Source organism: Megachile rotundata, chromosome 7 (assembly GCF_050947335.1).
Source record: "Megachile rotundata isolate GNS110a chromosome 7, iyMegRotu1, whole genome shotgun sequence".
Taxonomy (NCBI): Eukaryota; Metazoa; Arthropoda; class Insecta; order Hymenoptera; family Megachilidae; genus Megachile; species Megachile rotundata.
This window is the reverse complement of record NC_134989.1, coordinates 18,522,559-18,544,534: the sequence shown is the minus strand read 5'-3', so window position 1 is coordinate 18,544,534 and position 21,976 is coordinate 18,522,559. Positions and strand designations below refer to the sequence as shown.

Here is a 21,976-nt window from a genome sequence, read left to right as displayed (position 1 = left end):
TTATGAATGTATGCGATATATACATTTTTGTATCATTTGTCGCGCAAAAGAATATTGTATAACATCTCGTAAGTGCTTGACAGCTTCTTAGATTATTTAGAATTTGAAACCCGTATATATGCAACTTGCTTTTTCTTTCATGGATCCCGCTGTTACAGCATCCTTGTATTAACACGTATTGTGCCAAATTCGCAAGAATCAATAAATAACAATATTTTTTCAAATAAGTACTTAAACTTTAAAAGAAAGCTGATTCGTTCTGTAATAAAATAATGAACAGCAATTTTCCATTTCTATCAGATAGGAAGCGTGGGTATCGGGAGAACAGCGCCTCTCGTGTTCTTGTGAAAAAGAAGACTACAACATATTGTAAAAGATGTAAAATACATTACAATCATTCTAGAATCTAGTGTAAATTGTTCTATCATGCTGGATACGTTTATCGCAAGAGTGAAGCTTGCAATTAATTACATATCCCTATAGTAATGTAGCGGATGTTCATTGATTTATGAAGAAAGACACACTGGATAATTTCTTTTTACTTCTTTTTACAACTCACGAGATCGTTCTATGTGAACCGTATTTCTATGAACTTAATGCGTGACAGTATGTCACTTTACGTGTGATATCAACCTTATTAACTAAACCTAGTTCCCAACCGAATCAGACTGAAGTAGTGTCGATTTATGTTCGTTCTAACGTTGAACGAAGTATATACATGGCTATTTGTTTCTAAAAAACAAAAAAAAAAAACATATTACAATCGTTATCCTGTTTAAAAACAATACAAGAATTGCGAGAATAATTATTGAAACAAAAAAATGAAAAGAAAAAATTGTTGTTGATTATAAGTGATCAAACAAATTGAAATAATTCATAATATTTATCAATTATATTGAAGTGTATGAAATTTTAAGATAATACTTATATTACATATATTAACTTGTGCACAAAATAACGATAACAAACATATAAAAAACTTATATTTTTATTTGTTTATAAATTTCAGGCAGTGTCCTATACGGTAGAATAAATTCTTTGTTACTATATGAATATAAAATGCATGAAAGCATAGATGACATATGTAAAGCAATTGATGAAAATTTGCTGCGTAACCTAGAACTGATGGAAGAAAAGATCAAGACTAATGTTCAAATGGAAAATATATTACGTGATGGTTACATTGAATTAGCTAAAGCTAAGTATATACGTGGCAAAGAAAGTATAAGTATATTACAAGTTCCTGCCGATGATGAAAAAGTAGCTACATTATTTGAATTAGAAACAAAATTAACTGAAGAAACTGGCAAAATAATTCCAAATTTCGATATAAGTTTAAAGAGAACAGACAAAAATATAGATGATATTCAGGATCCCATAAAATGGTTTGGAGTGCTAGTCCCTCAAAGTTTACGAATTGCTCAAAAACGTTTCCAAGAATCTCTGTATCTTGCTGTAAGAGCAGCAAATTTACAAGCAGAAATTACTTCTGTATTAGACAAATTACAATCTTTATACTTCTTAAAACATGATTCGTGTCCAGAATATGTCAATAAAAATTAAAAATTTTTATATTTGATTCATTCAATCTGTATAACCTTGTTGCATAAAATTTATATTTTTTGTTGTCTTAAAATACTTCGGTTGTAAATTATTCGAAAGCATATTATATAACTTTAATTTATATAAACAAATTTCATGGAAAATAAAAGAAATTATACATGAACTTATAGAATAACCAATACGATTTCAACTTTCCCTTCATTCCTATGTAGATTCTCTGATATTGGTCAGTTATAGTTACTTACTAGACTCAAATAAATTGTTGGCCTGACTGAAAATAGTTCCGATTTAAGAGAAATTCCCGCCACTTCTTATTTTCAGTTTACGAAATACAGAGTAGTAGCAACAAGTTTTATTTGAAGTTTGTAATTTATATTTTTGTTTTATTGCCTTTACACTTTTGTACCTTAGCAAAATGGTAAGATAATAAATACGTTAAGATGTAAAATGTCCAATTTTTAAAAAATATTATATATATGTTTCGTAATAAAAGTCTTAGTTTAATGTTTTATAATATGTTAGTAAGATTACATCTTAAATCTCATAATTTACACTATTTTATAATATTACTTAGGATTCTAGCAGTTCTCCAGCACGTTCTGAAAGACATGCAGAAGCAATGACATCTCCTGCCCCAGAAATAGATGAACCATTTGAAAATGAAGCTGATTTGCTTGGTACTGACAATGATCTTCGTGAAGAGGAAGAAGAAGGAGAAGAATTGTTTGGAGATAACATGGAAGAGTAAAATTTGCTGTATATTTAATTGTAGTTATAAAGAAACAGAACATATTTCATAATTATTTGTTAAAATTCTAGTGATTATCGTCCAATGCCAGCATTAGATAGATATGATCCAGATGTTGTGGATGACGAGGAATACTCAGAATTATCGCAGGGAGAGCGTGCTGCTGCTGAATCTGCTATGCGTAAAAGAGATAGGGCAGCTGGCATTATTAGAGATGACAGATATTTACTTTATGGTATTTCATTTTTTAAATATGTGATTAGTATATTTTATACAAACATAATAAAATACAATAGGTATATTTATATATTTAAGATGAGAGTGACGAAGAAGAAATACAGGCACGTAAACGACGTATGGCTGAAAAAGCAGCAACTGGCGAAATCGAGGATGTGGAAGCAAGTATTTTTTTCAGTCTTTGTTACATGCTGTATTTTGTTTTATTATAATAAATAATAACATTTGCTATTGTATTTTAGATGATTGAATCTATTGAAAATTTAGAAGATACCAAAGGTCATTCAGTTAAAGAGTGGGTGTCTATGTTGGGACCACGAACTGAAATTTCTAATCGTTTTAAAAGTTTTCTGCGTACCCATACCAATTCCAAGGGACAATATATGTATAAAGAACGAATTCGTCACATGTGTGAGAGCAATCAAGTACTGGTTTCTTGCTATTAATTACAATTAGTTATGAAATAATATTAGGTTGCAAAATATATGTTTTATTTGTTAACAGTCTAGTTTTGTTGTGGAGTTTCCTATTCTTGCGAGCAAAGAACATGTTTTAGCTTATTTTTTGCCGGAAGCACCATTTCAAATGTTGGAAATATTTGATGAGGTAGCAAAGGAATTAGTATTAACTATTTTCCCCAGTTACGAAAGAGTTACAAGTGAAATTCATGTTAGAATATCAGAACTGCCGTTGATAGAAGAAATTCGTACATTTAGGTAAATAAACAGTTAATATTTTTATAAAGCTGCAGCAAAGAAAATATTAACATAATTTACTGTGAACATAGGAAACTCCATTTGAATCAATTAGTACGTACTTTAGGAGTTGTTACTGCAACTACAGGGGTATTACCACAATTATCTGTTGTGAAGTATGATTGTACAAAGTGTGGATACATACTTGGCCCTTTTGTACAAAATCAAAATAGCGAAGTTAAGCCAGGATCGTGTCCTGAATGTCAAAGTGTTGGACCTTTTATGGTAAGTTTAGATATTGTAATCCTTTAATTCGCCAATGAAATGAGCATATTACAAATATGTTAAGATTAATTTTAGATTAATATGGAACAAACAATATATAGAAATTATCAAAAAATTACAATCCAAGAATCACCAGGTAAAATTCCTGCAGGAAGAATACCTCGAAGCAAAGACTGTATTCTTTTATCAGATTTGTGTGACCGTTGTAAACCAGGAGATGAAGTTGATGTTACAGCCATTTATACAAATAGTTACGATGGTTCATTAAATACAGAACAGGTAATAAAATAACATTAATAAACTATACGTTAAAATATATTTAACTAATTAGTGGGTACTTTGTTTCTATATATATATTAGGGTTTTCCAGTATTTGCAACAGTCCTGCTAGCTAATCATCTACAAGTGAAAGATTCGAAAGAAATCGTGGAGTCTTTAACCGAGGAGGACATTTCGAGTATTATTGCTTTAAGTAAAGATCATCGAATTGCCGATCGCATTGTTGCAAGTATTGCGCCTTCAATTTATGGGCATGAATACACAAAAAGAGCTTTAGCCTTGGCAATATTTGGTGGAGAATCAAAAAATCCAGGTATTTTCTTCGTTTAATATTATTTTTATTGAATGTTTTGTTTTATAAACATAATAACATAATAAGTGTATTGGAATTAAACGTGTAGGAGATAAACATAAAGTAAGAGGCGATATCAACGTGTTACTATGCGGAGATCCAGGAACCGCTAAATCACAATTTTTAAAATATGTTGAAAAAATTGCACCAAGAGCAGTGTTTACCACAGGCCAAGGAGCTTCAGCTGTCGGGCTAACTGCGTTTGTGAGGAAATCACCCGCAACCCGAGAATGGACTTTGGAAGCTGGTGCATTGGTACTTGCAGACCATGGAGTTTGTCTAATTGATGAGTTTGATAAGGTATAATTATCTTTTTATATAAAAGACTTATACTATTAAAACAAAATATGTATGTATAATATATTAAGACGTGTATTTCTAAAGTCCTAGATTCCTGGATTCCCAGATTTCTGTATTTCTATACTTCTATATTCGTACGTAATCGATTTGATATAAAATGTAAATATTACCGTACTTTCAGATGAATGATCAAGATAGAACATCTATTCACGAAGCTATGGAACAACAAAGTATATCTATTTCAAAAGTAGGAATTGTTACGTCGCTTCATGCTAGATGCTCGGTTATAGCTGCGTCTAATCCTATTGGAGGAAGATATGATGCTAGTATGACGTTCTCAGAAAATGTAAGAGAAATCTTTCTAAGTAAAAACTTAGTTTGAATTTAAATATGATAAATAGAATATTATGTTTGATAACATTCATTTATTTCTTTGTTTAGGTAGATTTATCAGAACCTATTTTGTCTCGGTTTGATATCTTGTGCGTTGTAAAAGATGAAATAGATCCTATGCAAGATCGACATTTAGCTAAATTTGTGGTAAACTCCCACATTAAACATCATCCAACAAATGCAGGAAAAGTAATACCTACAGAAGAAAATGCAAATGATATTTCTATTCCGCAAGATCTTTTGAAAAAATATATAGTTTACGCGAGACAAAATGTTCATCCTAAATTGACGAATATTGATCAAGATAAAGTAGCTAAATTGTATAGCCAGTTAAGGCAAGAAAGTTTGGTAAGTTGAAAATACACAAACTATTGATATTTTCATTGTATATCATACAATTCTTATTTTAATAATTCATAGGCTACTGGAAGTTTGCCAATAACTGTACGACACATAGAAAGTATTATACGTATGGCAGAAGCGAGTGCTAAAATGCATCTAAGAGATCATGTTCAAGAAAGTGACGTGAATCTTGCCATTAGAATGATGCTCGATAGTTTTGTTGAAACTCAAAAGTATTCAGTAATGAGAAGCATGCGACAGGTATACATATCTATGTACAGTTTAATTGGAACAGTAAATATGCGTATAATAATTGAAATAACGGTTATAAATTTTATATTTTTCTTTTTAAGACATTCCAAAAGTATTTATCGTATCAGAAAGATCACAGCGAACTCTTATATTACATACTCAGACAGATTACATTAGATACTTTAGCATTTCAAAAAGCTTTACATGGAGGTCGTATTACAACAGTTGAAATTTCAGAAAAAGATCTATTGGACCGAGTATGTATAATTAACTTTAATCCATTATAAATTTTGCAAATTTCGTTTCATTATAAATTATCCTTTCATTTTAGGCTAAACAAATTGATATATACAATCTTCATCCATTTTATGAAAGTGATATTTTCAAAACAAATAATTTTGTTTATGATTCAAGGAGAAAAGTAATAATACAAACATTTCCGGAAAATATTGACGACTAATATAACAACATATCATCATAGATAAATAGACAAATGGTTATAATTTTATTTACATCATGATATGCAAACGTAATTTTTACATCAGATTATGCGTTGACGTAATAGTGTAATAAAAAATGTAATATTTATATTTGATATTAACAGTTTTATAAATAAATACTTGTGTTACGAAAGAATTCTATGGTAAAAAAGTGATATTTTATAAGTATCTAAATATATTAATAGGATATCGGTTTTGTAAGTAACAAAATTATATTATAAGCGCATTGTATAAATTATTATTTAAAATGTATTTTACACATAAGTACTTCGGTCACTTCGATTTTATACAAAAAAAAAAAGTATCATACATGTATTTATAGTATACTAGTGAATTAGCTGATAAATCTTTAAAAAATTGATATACCTATGTTTCAAGATTTCTGTTTTTTATTTAAGATTGTTCAAAGAGAATATCTTTGTGGCAGTAGAAAATCGTTATTTTACAAAGTAAACAAAAAATATATTTTAATTAAAACACTGTTTTACTTATATATAATATTAATATTATTAATATTAATAATATTATTAATATTATTTATTTTTAGAACGGTTACTACTATTACTACTACTAGTGCTACTACTGCTACCACTACTACTGCTGGAAACACTATCGCTAGAGTCAGATTCACTATCCGATGATGAACTACTACTGTTGCTATCATTACTGCTACTAGAACTGCTGCTATTGGCACTAGAATTTGTATCACTTGAACTGCTAGATTCTATTTTCATTTTTTTCTGTAGACGACTCTTCTTAACTTCTTTTTTTCGTTCTTCGCTGTAAAAGTTTTTGATTACATAAATTGTAAGTTTTAAAGTCTTCAGACATTATTGATTATTAGAATGTGGATATTTATGAATTTATGATAGAAAACGTATTAAGATTCGCAATCCGTAGATTACTTGATTTATATTATACTCTGTATATGTATATCATGAATACATAAACATTCACATTATATTCATTGATTGTTCTTTATCAATTCACCTGTTAGATTCTTCTTGCTTTTTCAGAGCCTTCTTCAATTGTGAAGTACGCGAAGATCTATGCAAGTATTTTCTTTTGCCCTTACATTCATAACTCCAATGACCCATTTCTAAACATTTTTGACATCGCATCCCCTGTGGATATGGATTGCTATAAAAAATACATGAAGAATAATTTAATGACTACACACGGATGTTGTTATACTGTGTTTATTATCTTTTATTTGCACATAGTTTCATGAAAAACAATAAATGACTTCTTATGCATATGCAAAAAATATTCAAACTTTATACTAACCTTTTCTTTAAAACTTTCAAACCGTTTGAACTCATCTTACATTAATATTCATACCTTTGAATTCTAATCCAATAAATTACTTGCATTTAAAAGTAAAAAGTCTTAACAACATTTGTTTATATGTAACAAAAGGTTAGTTTACTTGAAAAGATTTACATACATACACCAAATACAAAACGCAATTTCATTTGAAGCAACTGAATATATAATACGGTAGGTCATTTGAAACCACCAATCAAGTTTCGTATATAATGTTACTACAAAAACAAGAAAAAGTTTTCATCGAAGTATAAATTCATTATTGCTAATGATTTTAGTAATTAAATTATAGTAAATGAACATATTATATTTGACGATAATTGTGTTTTCAATTAATAATTTTACATGTACATATTTAAATATATATTATACCTACTACTAAGTAAGATAGATTTCCTTAGGCGACAAGGGAAAGAAAATTTCATTATTCGTACATTTTTTAATGCTAAATTTTTAACACATTAAAACACCGTGGTACATCGGTTATTAATTATGATAAAAAATAATAATTATAAGAAATGTTATATTACATTTTGATGTAGTTCCTAGAATCATTTTTCTGAAATATAGAATGCTTAAATAAAATAGCTTGCTTTTAAACATAATGCATGATAGGGCGCGAATGTTACGTAGTAGGGACTTGTTCCTTTTGATTAAAATTTTCTCCAAGAAAGCCATATTCGCATTCGAATGTGATATATATTATAATTTAAAAGAAGAAATAGTTTAGTGATTACTAATACAAATATCTACGTAATACATATATATATATATATATATATATATATTATTAGAAAATTATGATATCTTTAGATTCTAGAAAACATTATTTAAGTATAACGAAGTATAAGAATAAGAATCTAGAATTAAAAATTAATAAAAATATTTTGATTGAAAGAAGTAGTATACTTCAACAAAAGAAAAGGCTGTTACGAGACAAATATGAACAATTGGTAAAATTTTACAAAGGGCTATAAATTAAAATATGTATTCCATTTCATTCAATTTGTAAAGGTTTCTTCCATTTTATAGAACGATGTAAATTACCGAGTTTGGAATACAGAAGATAAGTTTTGTAATGAAATATGGAATTTCTCTTTAAAACACAATTTTGTATTTTTTAATCAATATCCTAATATTATAGAAAGCATTAAACCTCATAAATGTAAATATAGCAGTATTTTTCAGAAAGATGTACAAAAAATTAACGTAGATAAAGAAGCTACACTTAGCAATTTAAAACAAGAAATTAATGCTATAAATAGTGAATTAAAATTTGTTTCTAATAAAAGTATTCAACAAAATATAGAAGATTATAAATGTGCTTTAAATAATGTAAAATTATTTGCTGAAGAAGTAATGGAAGTAATAAGGTATAACCGTTACGTAAATATATTAATAGAGGATTAATATTTATATATTATTTTTTATCAAGATAATTCTTCGTTACATGCATTGGTTTATTTTAGATTATTAAACTCTTCAGAAAATTTTATGAATATACCCAATACACCTTTGCGCCAACTATCAAATAGATGTATAAATAAAGCATTTGTAAGCGCAAAGAAACTGTTTAAAAACCCTATTTTTGATATTGGTATATCTATTGGAAACAAGGTTACAGCTATTTCAAGTACAATAATCCAGAATCCTAAATTGGTATATAATATACTTTGTAAAAATGTTTGTTTTCTTTCTTAAGTTATTTTAATGGTACAAAAAGTATATTCTGTATTCCATTTTGAATTGCAGGATTTAAAAGATAACAATATCATAACATTTGGTAAATTTATTATGAAAAAACAAAGTGTTATTTCTTTAAAATATCAACAATCTTTGAAAAATTAAGAATAAAATTATATTTGTTAACTTTATTAACTTTATATTTATTAATACACATATATATATATATATATGTTTGCAAATTAAGTTTCATCCTGAATATAATTAGAAATGGAATAACAAATTTAAATATAGTTGTAGTATATTCATATATTTAGAAATATACAGCATTCTATGTAGTCATATACACTGAATTACATTAATATTACAATTTTTAAATCATATATGTAATATCGCTCGATAGACTATTCAACAAGATTATAATTTGAGAACAGTAATCAATTTTTAATTTCCATATAAATTTAATTATCTTTCGATCATATCATGTTACTTATATATTTTAAAACTGTTGAACAGTTTATCACAACAATAATTGTAATTGTAGCACTTCTTTTGGCAACTTTTGTATATATTCTCAAACTTAATACTTTAAAATGTATGAAATACACATACATATATTAGAGAAATAAAATGATAACTTAACTGCAATATTTTGTACATATTTTTAACAAAGACAATTAATGTTATATGATTTTTACATCATACACATGACCACTATTACACGTTGTTTTAAACGAAAGGTGAAAAATACAAGCACAATTATTTTGGCATCATATCTATGAATTGACACTGATTATTACAATTTAAAATGACCTGAGAGTTATCATTGAACTTTATAAAATTTTCATCATTAATTTTATGTAAAACATTTGTAACATAACAAAGAAAAAAGATATTAACATGAAGTTAAGAGAAGATCTTAATTTTGTGCAACATTATTATCGGATTTTATTATTTAATAGACAACTTGTAAATGTTTGAAAGACGAGTTTAATATAGTTACATAATATTCTTATATCTGAAACACAATTAGCATAGAAAACTTGTAGACACATGACAAATTATACATTTACATAGTATATCAGTGAATAGTTACAAAATATATCATTTCTTAATTATAATTGAAAATTTGCTAAGTTCCATTCTACATTGTAAATATTTTAACAATTTATAAAATTAATGATTTTGTATTTTTGTATAATAAATGTTGCTCAGAATTAGTTTATTAATGCTTACAGCTTTTGACAGTTGTAAAATTGGATAAATTCATTACGAAAAACAAACATAAAAATATACAAGAAATGGTACTTCCAGTATAAATAAATAACATTACTTAAAGAACAAGGTATATTAATATATTTTATAATTTATAATACATCGATATATTGGTTTTGGGTTATAATTATCGTAAGTAAAGTTGTGCTAATTATTTTACATATATTGCACAGCCATTGTATAACAAAGAATAGATAAATGAAATCATAAGTATTGTAATATGTTCGAAATAAGAAACATGGTATATCAATATTTCAGTAGGTTGTACACGTACAAGAATGTATAACATGTTTAAAAAATCAATATACCCTTGGCTATAAATAAAATCTAATCAACTAGTACAATCATGAAACCAATAAAAAACATGTATACAAATATATATTTATAAATATGTACATAATTAAAAATTATAATATGATTAACATACAAACATTCAAAACTAGTATATTGTCACTAAACTAATGCTCTTTGTATGTGTACGATGAATAAACATTTTACAAATGAATAGAAAATGTTCATTTAATATACCAGAAGCTACCATTTATGGAACTTAGCAAAAATTAACCTTATAATTATACGATACTAAAACTAATATTATACTTATATGTTTGGCAGCTCTTTTATCTGATGAGAGCATAATAGTGATTTAATTAAAATTATTAATTATTCTATTTGTTGTAATTTATTGATCCGTAAAAGAATAAATACCATTAAATGTTTGAATGCTCTGTAAAAGTATATCATTTAAATACACTTTGTAATTGTTACAGAATATTGCAACTAATTTAACAGACATGGAAGCAAAAATTATAATTAAAACATAGAATTATTTTTGTATGTTTTTTCAGATAGTACATAATTTTATAAGTAAATTTCTTCAGTTGGTCTTAGAAGTAAAAAAAATTATACACATTTTAATATAGTAAGTTAAATTATATACATAACTAGATTTTGTGTTTTGGAAGAGCAATTTTTTTTTCATTTCTTATAAATGAAGCTCCTATAACTTATAACTTGATATAACATAAAGTAACTAATCATTTACAAGCTTTATACTATAATACAGTGTCAGTTTACTATTATTATTTTAATTTTGTCACCAAAATAGTTTCTTTGTATGGCAATGAATAGCAATAACTAAAATGTAAAAGTATTGATGCCGATTCTTAATTGTACACTTCCTCTAATTCATAACATTATCTCACTCTTTTGTAACTAAGACAGCTGTTGAAATGATAATTATGTATCTAAGAATAATATTTTACATTATACTATATATTACCAAATAATACACATAAAAATGTAGAAGAATGAAGTATTATAAACTCTGTGTGTATGTGTGTGTGTGTGTTGGATGTGTACGTGCGTGTGTGTGTATATATGTATACCATGTTAATAAAATTTCAGTATAATTTATATCTTTACTGTATCTAAAATATTTCATTATAATTCTGTTTTCTTGTAGTTCTATTATTTGCTGTGCATGTTTGTAACTCAGCACCAATTTCACAATATATTTATACATATGTTTCTTTCCTCATATTGAAAATGTATCGCAGATATATGATTATTCATTATTTATTATTCAATTTATGAGAATATAAATATATGCACCTTTTCATTCATTGTATCGATAATACTCATATATTTTATATCGACGTGAGATCATTACAGTGAGAATTTAAGTTAATAAATATTTGTATCAAATATTTTTTTTCTGTATCACTCTCATTAAGAATCGACATCTAAGTCATATAAGGAGGTAATTTTCTAATTTTGTTACATGGATCGATAAGGTCCTTGCATTTTTAAAAACTGAATTACTAAAGAAGGGCCTCCGGCAACTATTTCTGGTGGTATTTGAGAAAGTGGACAATTTTCAATTGACATAATACTGAGATTTGTGCATAAAGCTAATTCGAATGGTAAATTATGTAAATTTGCATTATCATTCACATAAAGAGAATCTAAATTTTCTAGCGTACCAATCTCTTCAGGTAAGTAGTTTAGATTATTTTCTCCTACGCTCAAGTAAGTTAAATTTGTCAAATGACCAATCGCTCTGGGTAAAGAAGTTACTTGATTCGACTGTAAAATTAATTTTTGCAAATCTCTCAGGAAACCAATTTCGTTAGGTAAAGATTCAATCTTATTTTCCTCGAGATCCAAAACTCGAAGTTTACGTAAATTTGCTATACTGGCAGGAATACGTTTCAACAAATTATTGGAAAGTATTAAAATTTCTAAACTTTGAAGACACTGAATATCGTCTGGAATTTTGGTAAGTTGATTTGTACCCAAATTTAATTCGACCATATTGACCCATGTCCCAATATCTAAAGGTAAAGCTGTTAACTGATTTTCTTTCATATTTAATTTTGTCAGGTTCTTAGCCCTAGAGAAAATACCATATGGTATTTTGTCTATTTTGTTATGCTCAAGGTTAATAGAATAAACATTCGTGAACTGAGCTGGTCCCCCTGATGGATATGCGGTAAAAGCATTTCTAGACAATGTAATTGTCGTTAAATCAGAGAGGCTTGCAAGCAGACCATCTGGCAACTGAGACACTTGATTGCCTTCGACGCTAAACTCGTCCATTAGTTTACAATTTGCCAGTGATTTTGGAATATTACTTAATCTATTATATCTAAGTCCTAATCTCGTTAACGAAATTAGATTTCCAATTGTATCTGGAATATCTAGAAGCTCGTTGTGTTGCAAGTCAAGCGTAGATAATTGGACGCAATTTCCAATTTCTTCGGGTAAATGCTCTAAATGATTATGAGACACGTCGAATGTTATTAAATTAACTAACTTGCCAATACCAGCAGGAAGTTCTTTGATCTTATTTTCTCTCAAGCTTAACATTGTTAGATTAGTCAAATTTCGTATGTTATCACTTACATATCGGACTCGATTGAAGCGTAAAAACAAGGTAGTAAGACTCGTTAATTTATAAACAACATCAGGTATTTCGCTGAGCTTATTATGCCTCAGGTCAAGGACTCTTAAAGACTTCAGATTTTCTAACGTATTCGGCAAACTGGTAAGAGAATTTTCACTCAATGCCAATGTTTCTAAATTTGCGAGGCAACCAATTTCTGGTGGCAATGTTACCAGTTTGTTACCGTACAAATAAAACTCGACCAAATGCGTCAAGTCTCTCACTGTACTAGGTAAATTAGTAATACTGGATTTACTTAAATCCAATCGTGTTACGCATTCTTCTTTGCATCTTGTAAATTCTTTGGACACATCTAGATCGGCTTGAATCGGTTTGCCTTTTTTCGTGGTTGGTTTCGGTTTATTTGATTCCGGGTGTTTGACAGTTACGGTTTTTTTTGTGTCGGGACCAGCTATGGAGGCAGAGGATAATTTTTTCTCCTTTGTCTGCTCCTTATTGTCCCGCAGGACATCTACGTCTTCGGGCATATCACCGGCTGTACAGGTGGTTAAACCACAGCCTTCCAAATACTCAGGAATATCTTGTTCCTTCATGTAAAAAGTCGGAAGACTGTCTTCGAGGTCCCCACGGTCCCTCTTTACCTCGGACAAACACACCGTTGAAATGTTACCCACACCTGTCCAATATTTGTTCGACTTTTTCATAACCTAACCACTATCGTAATTACGGTAATTTTCTGTGTATATTCTTGTATTTCTACAACATTATACACTTTTCATGATTTTATACTCTATACGTATCGACATATCGATGTCATCTACTACTGCAAGTAGCTGCAAGTAGCGCAAACGCGATACGGCTGACAGAGGAAGGACTAGGTGAACAACGAATATTTAGTACCGTTCTAAAAACCAACTAAACGTTACCTTGTGATATTTATATGTATATGGTATTCTTTAGTTTGCGAAAGAACCGTAGTTCTGAACGACAATTCTTGTTCATACTGCGCACGTTTACGCTGATTGGTTCATAATCAGAGATAACGTGTAAACACACTAATGACATCTAAAATGTTGTTCAAATTTATAAAGTTAGAATTTTGAAATTTCGAAAATTTGGAGGTTTATGTGGTTATGTACTTGAAAGTTTAAATACTTAGGAATTTGAAATTTGGTAACTAAATATATTTACCAGTTAATTATGTATGTCCTATTACTTTTTTTCAATTGTTTATACGTTTTTTGTTCACTGTGTATATGACCATGAAGTGAGTCGTATGCCGTAAATTGACATCACACTGTTCAGAAGGCTTTACCTGAAGTTTGCTAACATGCGTGAAATTACTTATGGTTTATTTGCGAAACAATAAATAATTTATTTTGAAATGCACATTTATTGAATTTTATTTTCAAATGCGCATAAATGTGATAAACAGGAATATAAAATAAACATATAATATTTCTTGTTGCAAGTACTGATCGCTATAAAATCTATTTAAATTAAATGGTAAATTATGATGTAATTTTGAACGCTCAATTTCATAGATGTTTAAAAGGTACAGTTTAAATATTTGAAACGTAGGACGATATACTGGAAAAAGTGAATGCAAATATATTAAATATAAAAGGTATTATAATCTTTTGATTTACTTGAAATTGTCGAAGGCCATAGCTGAATAATGTTTGATCTCAAATTATTGCGGAGAACATTAGATCCGTCTATAAAAATAAAGGAAGTTTGTCCATCGTACGTAATTAGACTTTTACCCGAATTCAAAGATTCATCATGTATTATTTTGTATAAAGATGTAAGTTGTAAATTAATTGGATTATTATTATTTTATTATTATTATCATTTTATTCAATGTTTATTCATTATTTTAGCATTTCACTGAATCTCAAATTGATGATTCCAAAATTGCAGAACATGATCAAACAAGTTGTAAGACTTTTATTATATATTGAAAATTATGTATTTACATGACACAAATTATTTTGATAAATATTTCAGGTTTCGAGATTACTGGATCACCTTTGAAATATTCTTTTAACGAAGGTTCTGATGTGGAAGACAGTATTATCTTGGTAAGGAAAAATTGGTACAAAAATGAGGAACAATATCTACCATTATGTAGAATGGATGCATGGTAAAGTTATAATTATTTATGCAACAGATTATTGTGTATAACAAATATAATTAACGATTACAATGTGATTTTATTGTAGTAATGTATTAAATTCTTGTATCGAACGTACGAACGATAATATTCCTCTGATACTTGCACTTTGTAATGGTACGGATAACAAAAACAGCAGATTAATAGGTACAACGATAGAAGCAAAATGGTTTACTACGATCGAAATTTGTTCAGTTGGTATAGAAACTCTGGATGTTATTAAGAAATCTTCTACAAAAATTTTTCAACAACATTTGGCACTGTCTTGTGTGTGCGAACGTGATGCGAGTGTCCTACTTATTTTGATACTGACAGATTTACACATGTCTACAATGCTATATTATTTTATTTTGATACGTAGGTTACTGTATCTGTATTTAGTATTTTTGACTTGTTCGGAATAAAAGCAGAAATGATTAATTGGGATGAAAATATGAAAAGCAACTTTGAGGGGAGTCTAAGTATAGAAGTAAATACTTCCAGTTTATCATTATATTCACCTACAAGAGCATCGAAGAATAACTTGGTAAACTTATTTCTTTACAGACACTATTTTTATACATATATGGATTAAATATAATGTATATAACGAACAAATTTCTTTATTAATTTAGAATTTTATGTCCTTTTTAGATTGTTCAAGTTGTTACAGGTTCTATTAATAGTCCTTTGAAAGAATTATGGCAACAATTACTATTATTAAATAAATATTTGAATATATTGGACGAATACAAAAAGAATTCAAATTCACGTTATACTTCGGTTCCTTTGGAATTCCCGGAGAATTTTATAAGTCCGTATGCGAAGGTTTCGTAAAATTATAATTTTTAATGTTTATGTAAGATCTGAATTATATGCGATAATATCTTCATGATTGTTCTAAACAGGAACATGATGCAGTAATGAAAAATTTAAATCGGTTGTTGACTGAAGATCACATTTTTATAAATTCCGACAACATCGATCCGCGTAAGATAAGTTTTGAAAGCGAAGAAAATTTTGAAAACGGTATAAGAATTCAGCAGTATATACAGAATCTTCCACATAGGTACAGTTTAGATTTTACTGATTTTTTATGGGAATTACTCATAAGTAAGTACTATTTATGTAAGGAATATGTTACCCGTGTACATATTTATACATGTGTAAAAAAATTTACATTTCCAGTGAATTCAAATTATGTTGAAATAACAAAATGTATTTATTCGGTACTTGAAGAAATTGTAATAAATGGCTCTTTAGTACAGGTATTACAAATCTACATATATTACATAGTGCCAGAAAATATTCGTATAATTTTATAGGAAATATCGGAAAATTTATTTTTAATTATATTTTGGTTGGACTTCAGCTAAATTCTACAAACTCGACCAGAATTGCTAAAATTATTGCCAATCCACCTGAACAAAAAGTAATTTCACACTTATTAGCAGGTAGTTTACCGTTGGAATATATTATAGACATGGGTTTTGAAAAATTATGGAAAGATTACACGTATATTTTAATAAATGCAAGATTTGAAGAGTTGCGCGATATTCAACAAAAATTTAAGGACTTATCATGTAATGAATTTATAGTTGATATCTATCGGTATGTGCAAACAAACTCTTTTATTTACATATATTGATTTTTTTTTTCAATTGTCATTTATCTTGCGTATATTTTCAAATTAATATTTTCAGGAAGAAATTAATAATAATGGTACAAATCCATGTATGTTTAGAATTCATGTTACTTTTACAAGACAATTTGGAATGTCCAAGCGACGACCTACGAGTTTTATTTTCTTGTGCTTTAAAACAATATTGTGAAGAATCGCCGGTACAAAATTGCCATGATTTGCATGAAAATTCAATTTATACTTTAACTGCCCCGTTACCCGTTTCAGCGATTAATAATTTGAATAACGAGTATGTATAACGTTTTTAAAAATAATTTTGTGCAATTATTACTTATCGCCACTTTCAGAATACCCACTGTAAGAAGGATTTCACTGTCATCCGAATCTCAGTTGTCCAAATTAAAAACTACTACGTATTACAGTCAGTTGCCCATATTTCCAACAAATATATATCCTGCAGGTAACACTCATTTATCTCTGAAGTATAATAGTTGATGTACAATTGATGAATACGTGACGAAATTTTTATAGACGACTCTAATATAACGGATGAAGCATACTATGTTACCACAGCTATTTGCTCGTCCAATAAATTTAAATAAAGTGTTAACAGAACCATTGATAAAACGAGAGATACAGGTGAAATTGAAAACTACCATTTCTGTATTTTTATTCGGGTATTAAAAATAAGTTGCACACTTTGCGAGGTAATTATATGTTTAATTCATAATTAATAAAATAAAAATTATAAAAGCATTTTTCAAATACATTAAATGTATTCGGTATATAAATATAACTAGATTTACGAGTGTTTGTACTCTCAGTCATTGATAATGTACACTCCAATTTACTATTAAACATTACATTCACAGACCTAAACCTTGTGAATTACATTTTGAATTCAAACTACTTCTCAATGTACAAATATATATGCAGAGTATGTTATAATTGTTAAAATATATGGTCAAACATTTTATGAACATTTATAGCCGGCATTAAAAAGGTAAATATTGTTACATACAAAGAAAACTTTCTTTAACACGGTGTTCAATGCTATTTTATAGAAATAGACCGTTTTTGTTTCAAAACCCATTTAACATACTTTGGTGGTTTTTCTGAGTATCAACATAGTTAATGATAAAAGTTATATCAACTCTAAGCCATCAATTAAATTATGGCATTGCATGCAATAAGTACATAATATAAACAATGTTAATACTGAGACGTTTCTACGTCATCTACTCCGGAAACGCTAGCTTGCTCAAGTACTTCAAGAAGTTTCTGCATTTCCATAGAATCCGACGAACTATCGAGTGTTCTTTCCAGTGCTCGAACATACGACATGCATGTACGTCCTTCGTGGTCTAAATTTTGTGGATTTGCTTTATGCTGCAATTTCGTATTCAGATGAAAATAAGTCTATATTATTTCGCAACGATATTGTCGCATGAAGATTGATACTCACCCATATTAAAAGTTGAGCCATAGCTAAATTTCCTGTGGCGCAAGCCAAATGCAAAGGTGTTCTTAAATCTTCCATACTAACAGGCATATTAATGTCTTCGTAACTGCATCTGACTAAGCATAGCGTAAATGCCCTCATATCGCCCCTGTAATACAAAGGTTATCCAATTACTACGATCGGTTATACTTTATGTAATTTAAGAATATTTACCGGCAAACTGAATCGATAAGCAATTTTCCCAATGAAATATTTGGATTAATCGGCGGTAAGAAAAGTTTGTCTTCGTATTTCCATCTGATCCATTGTTCCTTTTCTTCCCTAGAAGAGTCTGAATTCGGCTTTTGTTTTCCGTTCAAGCAATATTCCCAAACGCTATTTGCTATGTTATTACCAAGTGCTAACATTACACTTAACTGACCTGCGCTGAAATTAATGTTACGGCTACTTTTACATTGCAAAATATTACAGACAAAATTAAACGTATAGCTATAAAAAATATCATCTATTAATATCATAATTATTTTACAATGTTTGTTGTCATGGAAAGAGAATATGTTACGCTTAATGAATAAATAGTTATCGCACTTACGACCAGTCATCCAAATCCAGTGATCTAACTTTTGATATGTGTGAACCTAAATTTCTGTGTATTCCTGAGCATTCGATGCACATTAATACACCTAAATTTAAGCTAGCCCAGTCTGGATCTGAAATACGAATAATGAATAAGAACCAAATGAAAGAATGTTTCCGGTAAATACACTGATTATTTACTAGGTGCTCCACAGTCCACACATGCATCATTTCCTGACACCTTATTTCTTATGCAGTGCATTTTGAAAGCGTCAGTTTCATTTTTCTTATCACCATCGCTATTCTGTAAACTCGACAATATTTGTTGTTCTATAGCAGAAATCCAACTATCTCTATCCTCGGCATTATTCGCTTCAAAATGCCATGTTTTATTCTCTAACGAAATGATGGAGAATTCAAAACTATCCTCTGCAAAATTAAAGAACGAGTTAAAATTGAATCGATTGAATCGTAGTTTCATAGGTAGAATAGATACTTAAACATTAATTATGCACCTTGAGCATTAGATGATTTGGAACCTTTCGGGGTTTTGCCAGGCACTTTTACAGTTACATATTGTAATAATATTTCTTTACCGTTAGTATCGTTCATGTAATCCTGAATAACAAATTATAAAATTCACTTTATATACATACAGTTAATACATTTAGTACGTCATGTAATAAAATTACTTAATTACATGTAAGCTGGAATGATAAGTTAAACGACCATCTTCCAGCAGAGTAACATATTTCTTTTTCCATTCTTTCAAAGATTTACTACTGCGTTTGAACAAATATCCCTGTTTCACAGGTATTTCTCTGCCAACACCCATTTCACCCATATTGTATTTTTCCTTCTTAGACGGAGTGAATATATTAGACTTTCTTCGAAATTTTCTGTAATATATAAATATAACTCGATTTCGTGTTTTTCTTTTCTTTTTTTCTTTTTTTTTTTTTAAAGCAAAAAAATTGACGTATCCTTTTATAAGAGTTTCACCTGATGGTGGTTGGAGTTAAAATTGAAGATCTAAAATCACCGTGCTGATTCTGTGCATTATGAAAATTATCACTTATTGTCCCTGAATCATTTTGAGTCGAACTATTGTGTAGAGATCGAGAATCTTCATCTTTATCAGGTGTCTATAGAAAAAAAAATTGTTGATTACGTAAACAATGCAAATTAATATATACTAATGAAATACAATACCCACGTTTAATTTTGACGAATTCGTTGCTTCCATTTCTTTGGTTAGATGCTGCAGATTTTTGGCAATCATCGGAACAGGATATTTTGTTTCATTATCTATCGTTTGTTGCCCATTACATCGATAATGTTTCACGGATATATGCTGTATAATTTTTTGACACACTGTAATATTCAGAATATTCTCAGAATAATCATCAAATTCGCTAAAGCATAACAGTAATAATAAAGGGAAAAAATATAACAAAATACGCGTAACATTAGTTTAACTATCGTGAAATTGAATTTATCGTATTGAAAATTATACATAAATGAAAATGAAAATGAAAACGCATATATTAGAAATTGTTTTATAATATTTACCATCTTGAAATACTCTTTCGACATTCAAACCATAAATAGCACAAGTTTCGTAATAAGGACACCTTAGATCACATGCCAATTTTCTTGGTCTAACATCTTTTATAACTCGAGGATTGGAATCATTAATTGAATCTAAATGAAGCGAAACAAATGTAGTTAGATCCATAAAATCGTGACACATATGTATATCTTACCTTGAACTCCTACAAGTATTTTTGGTACTTCTGACATATTTCGAAATGAACACATTCTATTATAGAAACTGCATACTACAGAGAAACTTTCCTCACTTTCTAAACTAAACACTAGTAACAGAGCATCTATCCAAGCAGTAAACTAAAATAAACAATATTTAAGTCGCTTAAATAATATGAAAATATTTATTAAACATATGTACGATAGAGATTTGTACATATGCATACAAAAATTTATAATATTTATTTTTGTATACTTGTAATTCCGGTATTCCACCCTCGTCTCTAATTAATAAGAGATAACTTTGATCATTGATAAAAATTTCCTTTTTAAAGCGACCACCCTCTGGAGATTCTTCATGCATGAACGAACCGGTTAAATATCTATGTACTAAAGCCGATTTTCCTGAATCCGATGAACCGATAATTCCTAAATGTAATTCTGGAACATCTCTAGCCAATGTCCATTCGTGACTATTAACAAAAGAATCTATAACATAAAATTATACTCGTTATATGATACAAAATTAATATTTTAAATAATAGTGGAAATATTGTAACTAAGTGAATATAATTAAAAAAATGTTATTATGCATCATACCTTCAATTGCAACAACATGTTCACGAATTTGTTTGGCAATATGAGTATCTGATATAAGATCTATCAGATCGTAAATAGCATAAATTGACGGATGAACACTTTCAAAACGTTGTATTTCTTGTCTGATCGCAAGAGAATGATTGTGACTACTTTGCTCAGTTGTCATTTTCTTAAAATTTCTTTAAATTACTTTTCGAAATTAAATTATAGATACCGCAGCTTTGTACTGCATTGTGCTGCAGCAGTCAACGATTAAAACATTTCCACATGATTTCGGAAACTTGTACTTATCTGTTATCATGTAAGAAATGTCAAATTTCAATATTTATCAACATTATTAAATGAACGATACAGGTTAATCGACACTACCGCATAAAGTAACACTATCCTTTTCAAGAACGATAGAATTGAAGCTTGTTGTTAAGTTATAAACGACAAACTGTTAAAATTGATATTTATTAATTAATTTTATGATAGTAGAAGATTGGCAAAAAAAAAAGAGAAATACGTCGTTGAAATGTTCCTTTTACGTAAAGCTTCTTCGAAATTTTATTACGTTCATGGTTTTATACAGACATATTATTCGTTCGACGGGAAATCAAACTTAGCACGGATAACTTCAGTAGGTTCCCCACT

At 28.7% G+C, this 21,976-nt stretch overlaps 7 protein-coding genes across 13 annotated transcripts; 4 read left to right on the top strand and 3 right to left on the bottom strand.

The window, feature by feature from the left end:
* Nucleotides 1-243: 243 nt before the first annotated feature.
* On the top strand, nt 244-1,572 carry LOC100883269 (vacuolar ATPase assembly protein VMA22). Its single transcript, XM_012297534.2, has 2 exons — nt 244-378; nt 1,010-1,572. The coding sequence occupies exons 1-2, from the start codon at nt 273-275 to the stop codon at nt 1,561-1,563; spliced, it is 660 nt and encodes a 219-aa protein (XP_012152924.1). The 5' UTR covers nt 244-272; the 3' UTR covers nt 1,564-1,572.
* A 147-nt stretch (nt 1,573-1,719) lies between these two features.
* On the top strand, nt 1,720-6,768 carry Mcm2 (DNA replication licensing factor Mcm2). 3 transcript variants are annotated; one of them, XR_013038833.1, is made up of 16 exons: nt 1,720-1,981; nt 2,138-2,307; nt 2,383-2,546; nt 2,627-2,709; nt 2,791-2,973; nt 3,053-3,264; nt 3,336-3,528; nt 3,604-3,807; nt 3,889-4,120; nt 4,209-4,459; nt 4,641-4,805; nt 4,901-5,200; nt 5,273-5,455; nt 5,548-5,703; nt 5,778-5,975; nt 6,494-6,768. XR_013038833.1 is itself a non-coding variant. In XM_012297539.2 (16 exons), exons 1-15 carry the CDS (start codon nt 1,979-1,981, stop codon nt 5,904-5,906), a joined length of 2,628 nt encoding a protein of 875 aa, XP_012152929.1. In that variant the 5' UTR covers nt 1,720-1,978; the 3' UTR covers nt 5,907-5,942; nt 6,494-6,768. The 3 variants fall into 3 exon arrangements, 2 of the variants coding, with proteins under 2 accessions (XP_012152929.1, XP_012152928.1); XM_012297539.2 differs by having other exon boundaries at nt 5,778-5,942; XM_012297538.2 differs by lacking the exon at nt 6,494-6,768 and having other exon boundaries at nt 5,778-6,082.
* Nucleotides 6,314-7,755, bottom strand: LOC100879095 (uncharacterized). Of its 3 annotated transcripts, none has more exons than XM_076533895.1 (3): nt 7,649-7,755; nt 6,937-7,086; nt 6,314-6,726 (listed from the first exon to the last, which is right to left on the bottom strand). In XM_076533895.1, the coding sequence occupies exons 2-3, from the start codon at nt 7,065-7,067 to the stop codon at nt 6,480-6,482; spliced, it is 378 nt and encodes a 125-aa protein (XP_076390010.1). In that variant the 5' UTR covers nt 7,068-7,086; nt 7,649-7,755; the 3' UTR covers nt 6,314-6,479. The 3 variants fall into 3 exon arrangements, with proteins under 3 accessions (XP_076390010.1, XP_076390008.1, XP_076390009.1); XM_076533893.1 differs by having other exon boundaries at nt 7,645-7,719; XM_076533894.1 differs by lacking the exon at nt 7,649-7,755 and adding an exon at nt 7,234-7,414.
* A 317-nt stretch (nt 7,756-8,072) lies between these two features.
* LOC143264866 (uncharacterized) lies at nt 8,073-11,646 on the top strand. The gene is made up of 4 exons (XM_076533891.1): nt 8,073-8,225; nt 8,305-8,645; nt 8,742-8,931; nt 9,025-11,646. Exons 1-4 carry the CDS (start codon nt 8,073-8,075, stop codon nt 9,118-9,120), a joined length of 780 nt encoding a protein of 259 aa, XP_076390006.1. The 3' UTR covers nt 9,121-11,646.
* Nucleotides 8,099-14,413, bottom strand: LOC100882975 (leucine-rich repeat protein soc-2 homolog). Its single transcript, XM_003708343.3, has 2 exons — nt 14,330-14,413; nt 8,099-14,203 (listed from the first exon to the last, which is right to left on the bottom strand). Exon 2 carries the CDS (start codon nt 13,840-13,842, stop codon nt 12,010-12,012), a length of 1,833 nt encoding a protein of 610 aa, XP_003708391.1. The 5' UTR covers nt 13,843-14,203; nt 14,330-14,413; the 3' UTR covers nt 8,099-12,009.
* Nucleotides 14,414-14,548: 135 nt separating this feature from the next.
* Nucleotides 14,549-17,835, top strand: LOC100878873 (protein zwilch homolog). Of its 3 annotated transcripts, XM_076533872.1 has the most exons (13): nt 14,549-14,693; nt 14,803-14,945; nt 15,022-15,079; nt 15,149-15,284; nt 15,364-15,598; nt 15,676-15,840; nt 15,948-16,121; nt 16,202-16,406; nt 16,482-16,561; nt 16,666-16,904; nt 16,997-17,224; nt 17,283-17,395; nt 17,467-17,835. In XM_076533872.1, the coding sequence occupies exons 2-13, from the start codon at nt 14,817-14,819 to the stop codon at nt 17,535-17,537; spliced, it is 1,833 nt and encodes a 610-aa protein (XP_076389987.1). In that variant the 5' UTR covers nt 14,549-14,693; nt 14,803-14,816; the 3' UTR covers nt 17,538-17,835. The 3 variants fall into 3 exon arrangements, with proteins under 3 accessions (XP_076389987.1, XP_076389988.1, XP_076389986.1); XM_076533871.1 differs by lacking the exon at nt 14,549-14,693 and having other exon boundaries at nt 14,700-14,945; XM_076533873.1 differs by lacking the exons at nt 14,803-14,945; nt 15,022-15,079 and having other exon boundaries at nt 14,549-14,765.
* On the bottom strand, nt 17,635-21,849 carry CenG1A (Centaurin gamma 1A). Its single transcript, XM_076533870.1, has 14 exons — nt 21,710-21,849; nt 21,341-21,631; nt 20,997-21,229; nt 20,740-20,881; nt 20,546-20,677; nt 20,190-20,347; nt 19,976-20,118; nt 19,674-19,872; nt 19,489-19,591; nt 19,175-19,402; nt 18,990-19,107; nt 18,611-18,823; nt 18,401-18,545; nt 17,635-18,324 (listed from the first exon to the last, which is right to left on the bottom strand). The coding sequence occupies exons 2-14, from the start codon at nt 21,504-21,506 to the stop codon at nt 18,148-18,150; spliced, it is 2,157 nt and encodes a 718-aa protein (XP_076389985.1). The 5' UTR covers nt 21,507-21,631; nt 21,710-21,849; the 3' UTR covers nt 17,635-18,147.
* Between the last annotated feature and the right edge of the window lie 127 nt (nt 21,850-21,976).

What these genes read in the sequence shown, in the direction of transcription:
- LOC100883269 (XM_012297534.2), top strand. Translation starts at nt 273, where the DNA reads ATGAACAGCAATTTTCCATTTCTATCAGATAGGAAGCGTGGGTATCGG. An exon ending in TACAACATATTGTAAAAGAT is followed by an intron (nt 379 to 1,009) that starts GTAAAATACATT and finishes TATAAATTTCAG; the next exon opens with GCAGTGTCCTATACGGTAGA.
- Mcm2 (XM_012297539.2), top strand. An exon ending in ACATGTGTGAGAGCAATCAA is followed by an intron (nt 2,974 to 3,052) that starts GTACTGGTTTCT and finishes ATTTGTTAACAG; the next exon opens with TCTAGTTTTGTTGTGGAGTT. An exon ending in TAATGAGAAGCATGCGACAG is followed by an intron (nt 5,456 to 5,547) that starts GTATACATATCT and finishes TTTCTTTTTAAG; the next exon opens with ACATTCCAAAAGTATTTATC.
- LOC100879095 (XM_076533893.1), bottom strand. Translation starts at nt 7,697, where the DNA reads ATGAAATTTTCTTTCCCTTGTCGCCTAAGGAAATCTATCTTACTTAGT. An exon ending in TCTATCTTACTTAGTAGTAG is followed by an intron (nt 7,087 to 7,644) that starts GTATAATATATA and finishes TATTTTTTATAG; the next exon opens with CAATCCATATCCACAGGGGA. An exon ending in AAGCAAGAAGAATCTAACAG is followed by an intron (nt 6,727 to 6,936) that starts GTGAATTGATAA and finishes AAACTTTTACAG; the next exon opens with CGAAGAACGAAAAAAAGAAG.
- LOC143264866 (XM_076533891.1), top strand. Translation starts at nt 8,073, where the DNA reads ATGATATCTTTAGATTCTAGAAAACATTATTTAAGTATAACGAAGTAT. An exon ending in GAGACAAATATGAACAATTG is followed by an intron (nt 8,226 to 8,304) that starts GTAAAATTTTAC and finishes TCCATTTTATAG; the next exon opens with AACGATGTAAATTACCGAGT. An exon ending in TAATCCAGAATCCTAAATTG is followed by an intron (nt 8,932 to 9,024) that starts GTATATAATATA and finishes TTTGAATTGCAG; the next exon opens with GATTTAAAAGATAACAATAT.
- LOC100882975 (XM_003708343.3), bottom strand. Translation starts at nt 13,842, where the DNA reads ATGAAAAAGTCGAACAAATATTGGACAGGTGTGGGTAACATTTCAACG.
- LOC100878873 (XM_076533872.1), top strand. Translation starts at nt 14,817, where the DNA reads ATGTTTGATCTCAAATTATTGCGGAGAACATTAGATCCGTCTATAAAA. An exon ending in TTATGTAGAATGGATGCATG is followed by an intron (nt 15,285 to 15,363) that starts GTAAAGTTATAA and finishes ATTTTATTGTAG; the next exon opens with TAATGTATTAAATTCTTGTA. An exon ending in AACAAATATATATCCTGCAG is followed by an intron (nt 17,396 to 17,466) that starts GTAACACTCATT and finishes AAATTTTTATAG; the next exon opens with ACGACTCTAATATAACGGAT.
- CenG1A (XM_076533870.1), bottom strand. Translation starts at nt 21,506, where the DNA reads ATGACAACTGAGCAAAGTAGTCACAATCATTCTCTTGCGATCAGACAA. An exon ending in CTGGATTTGGATGACTGGTC is followed by an intron (nt 18,824 to 18,989) that starts GTAAGTGCGATA and finishes CATTAATTTCAG; the next exon opens with CGCAGGTCAGTTAAGTGTAA. An exon ending in CTTATCGATTCAGTTTGCCG is followed by an intron (nt 18,546 to 18,610) that starts GTAAATATTCTT and finishes TTTGTATTACAG; the next exon opens with GGGCGATATGAGGGCATTTA.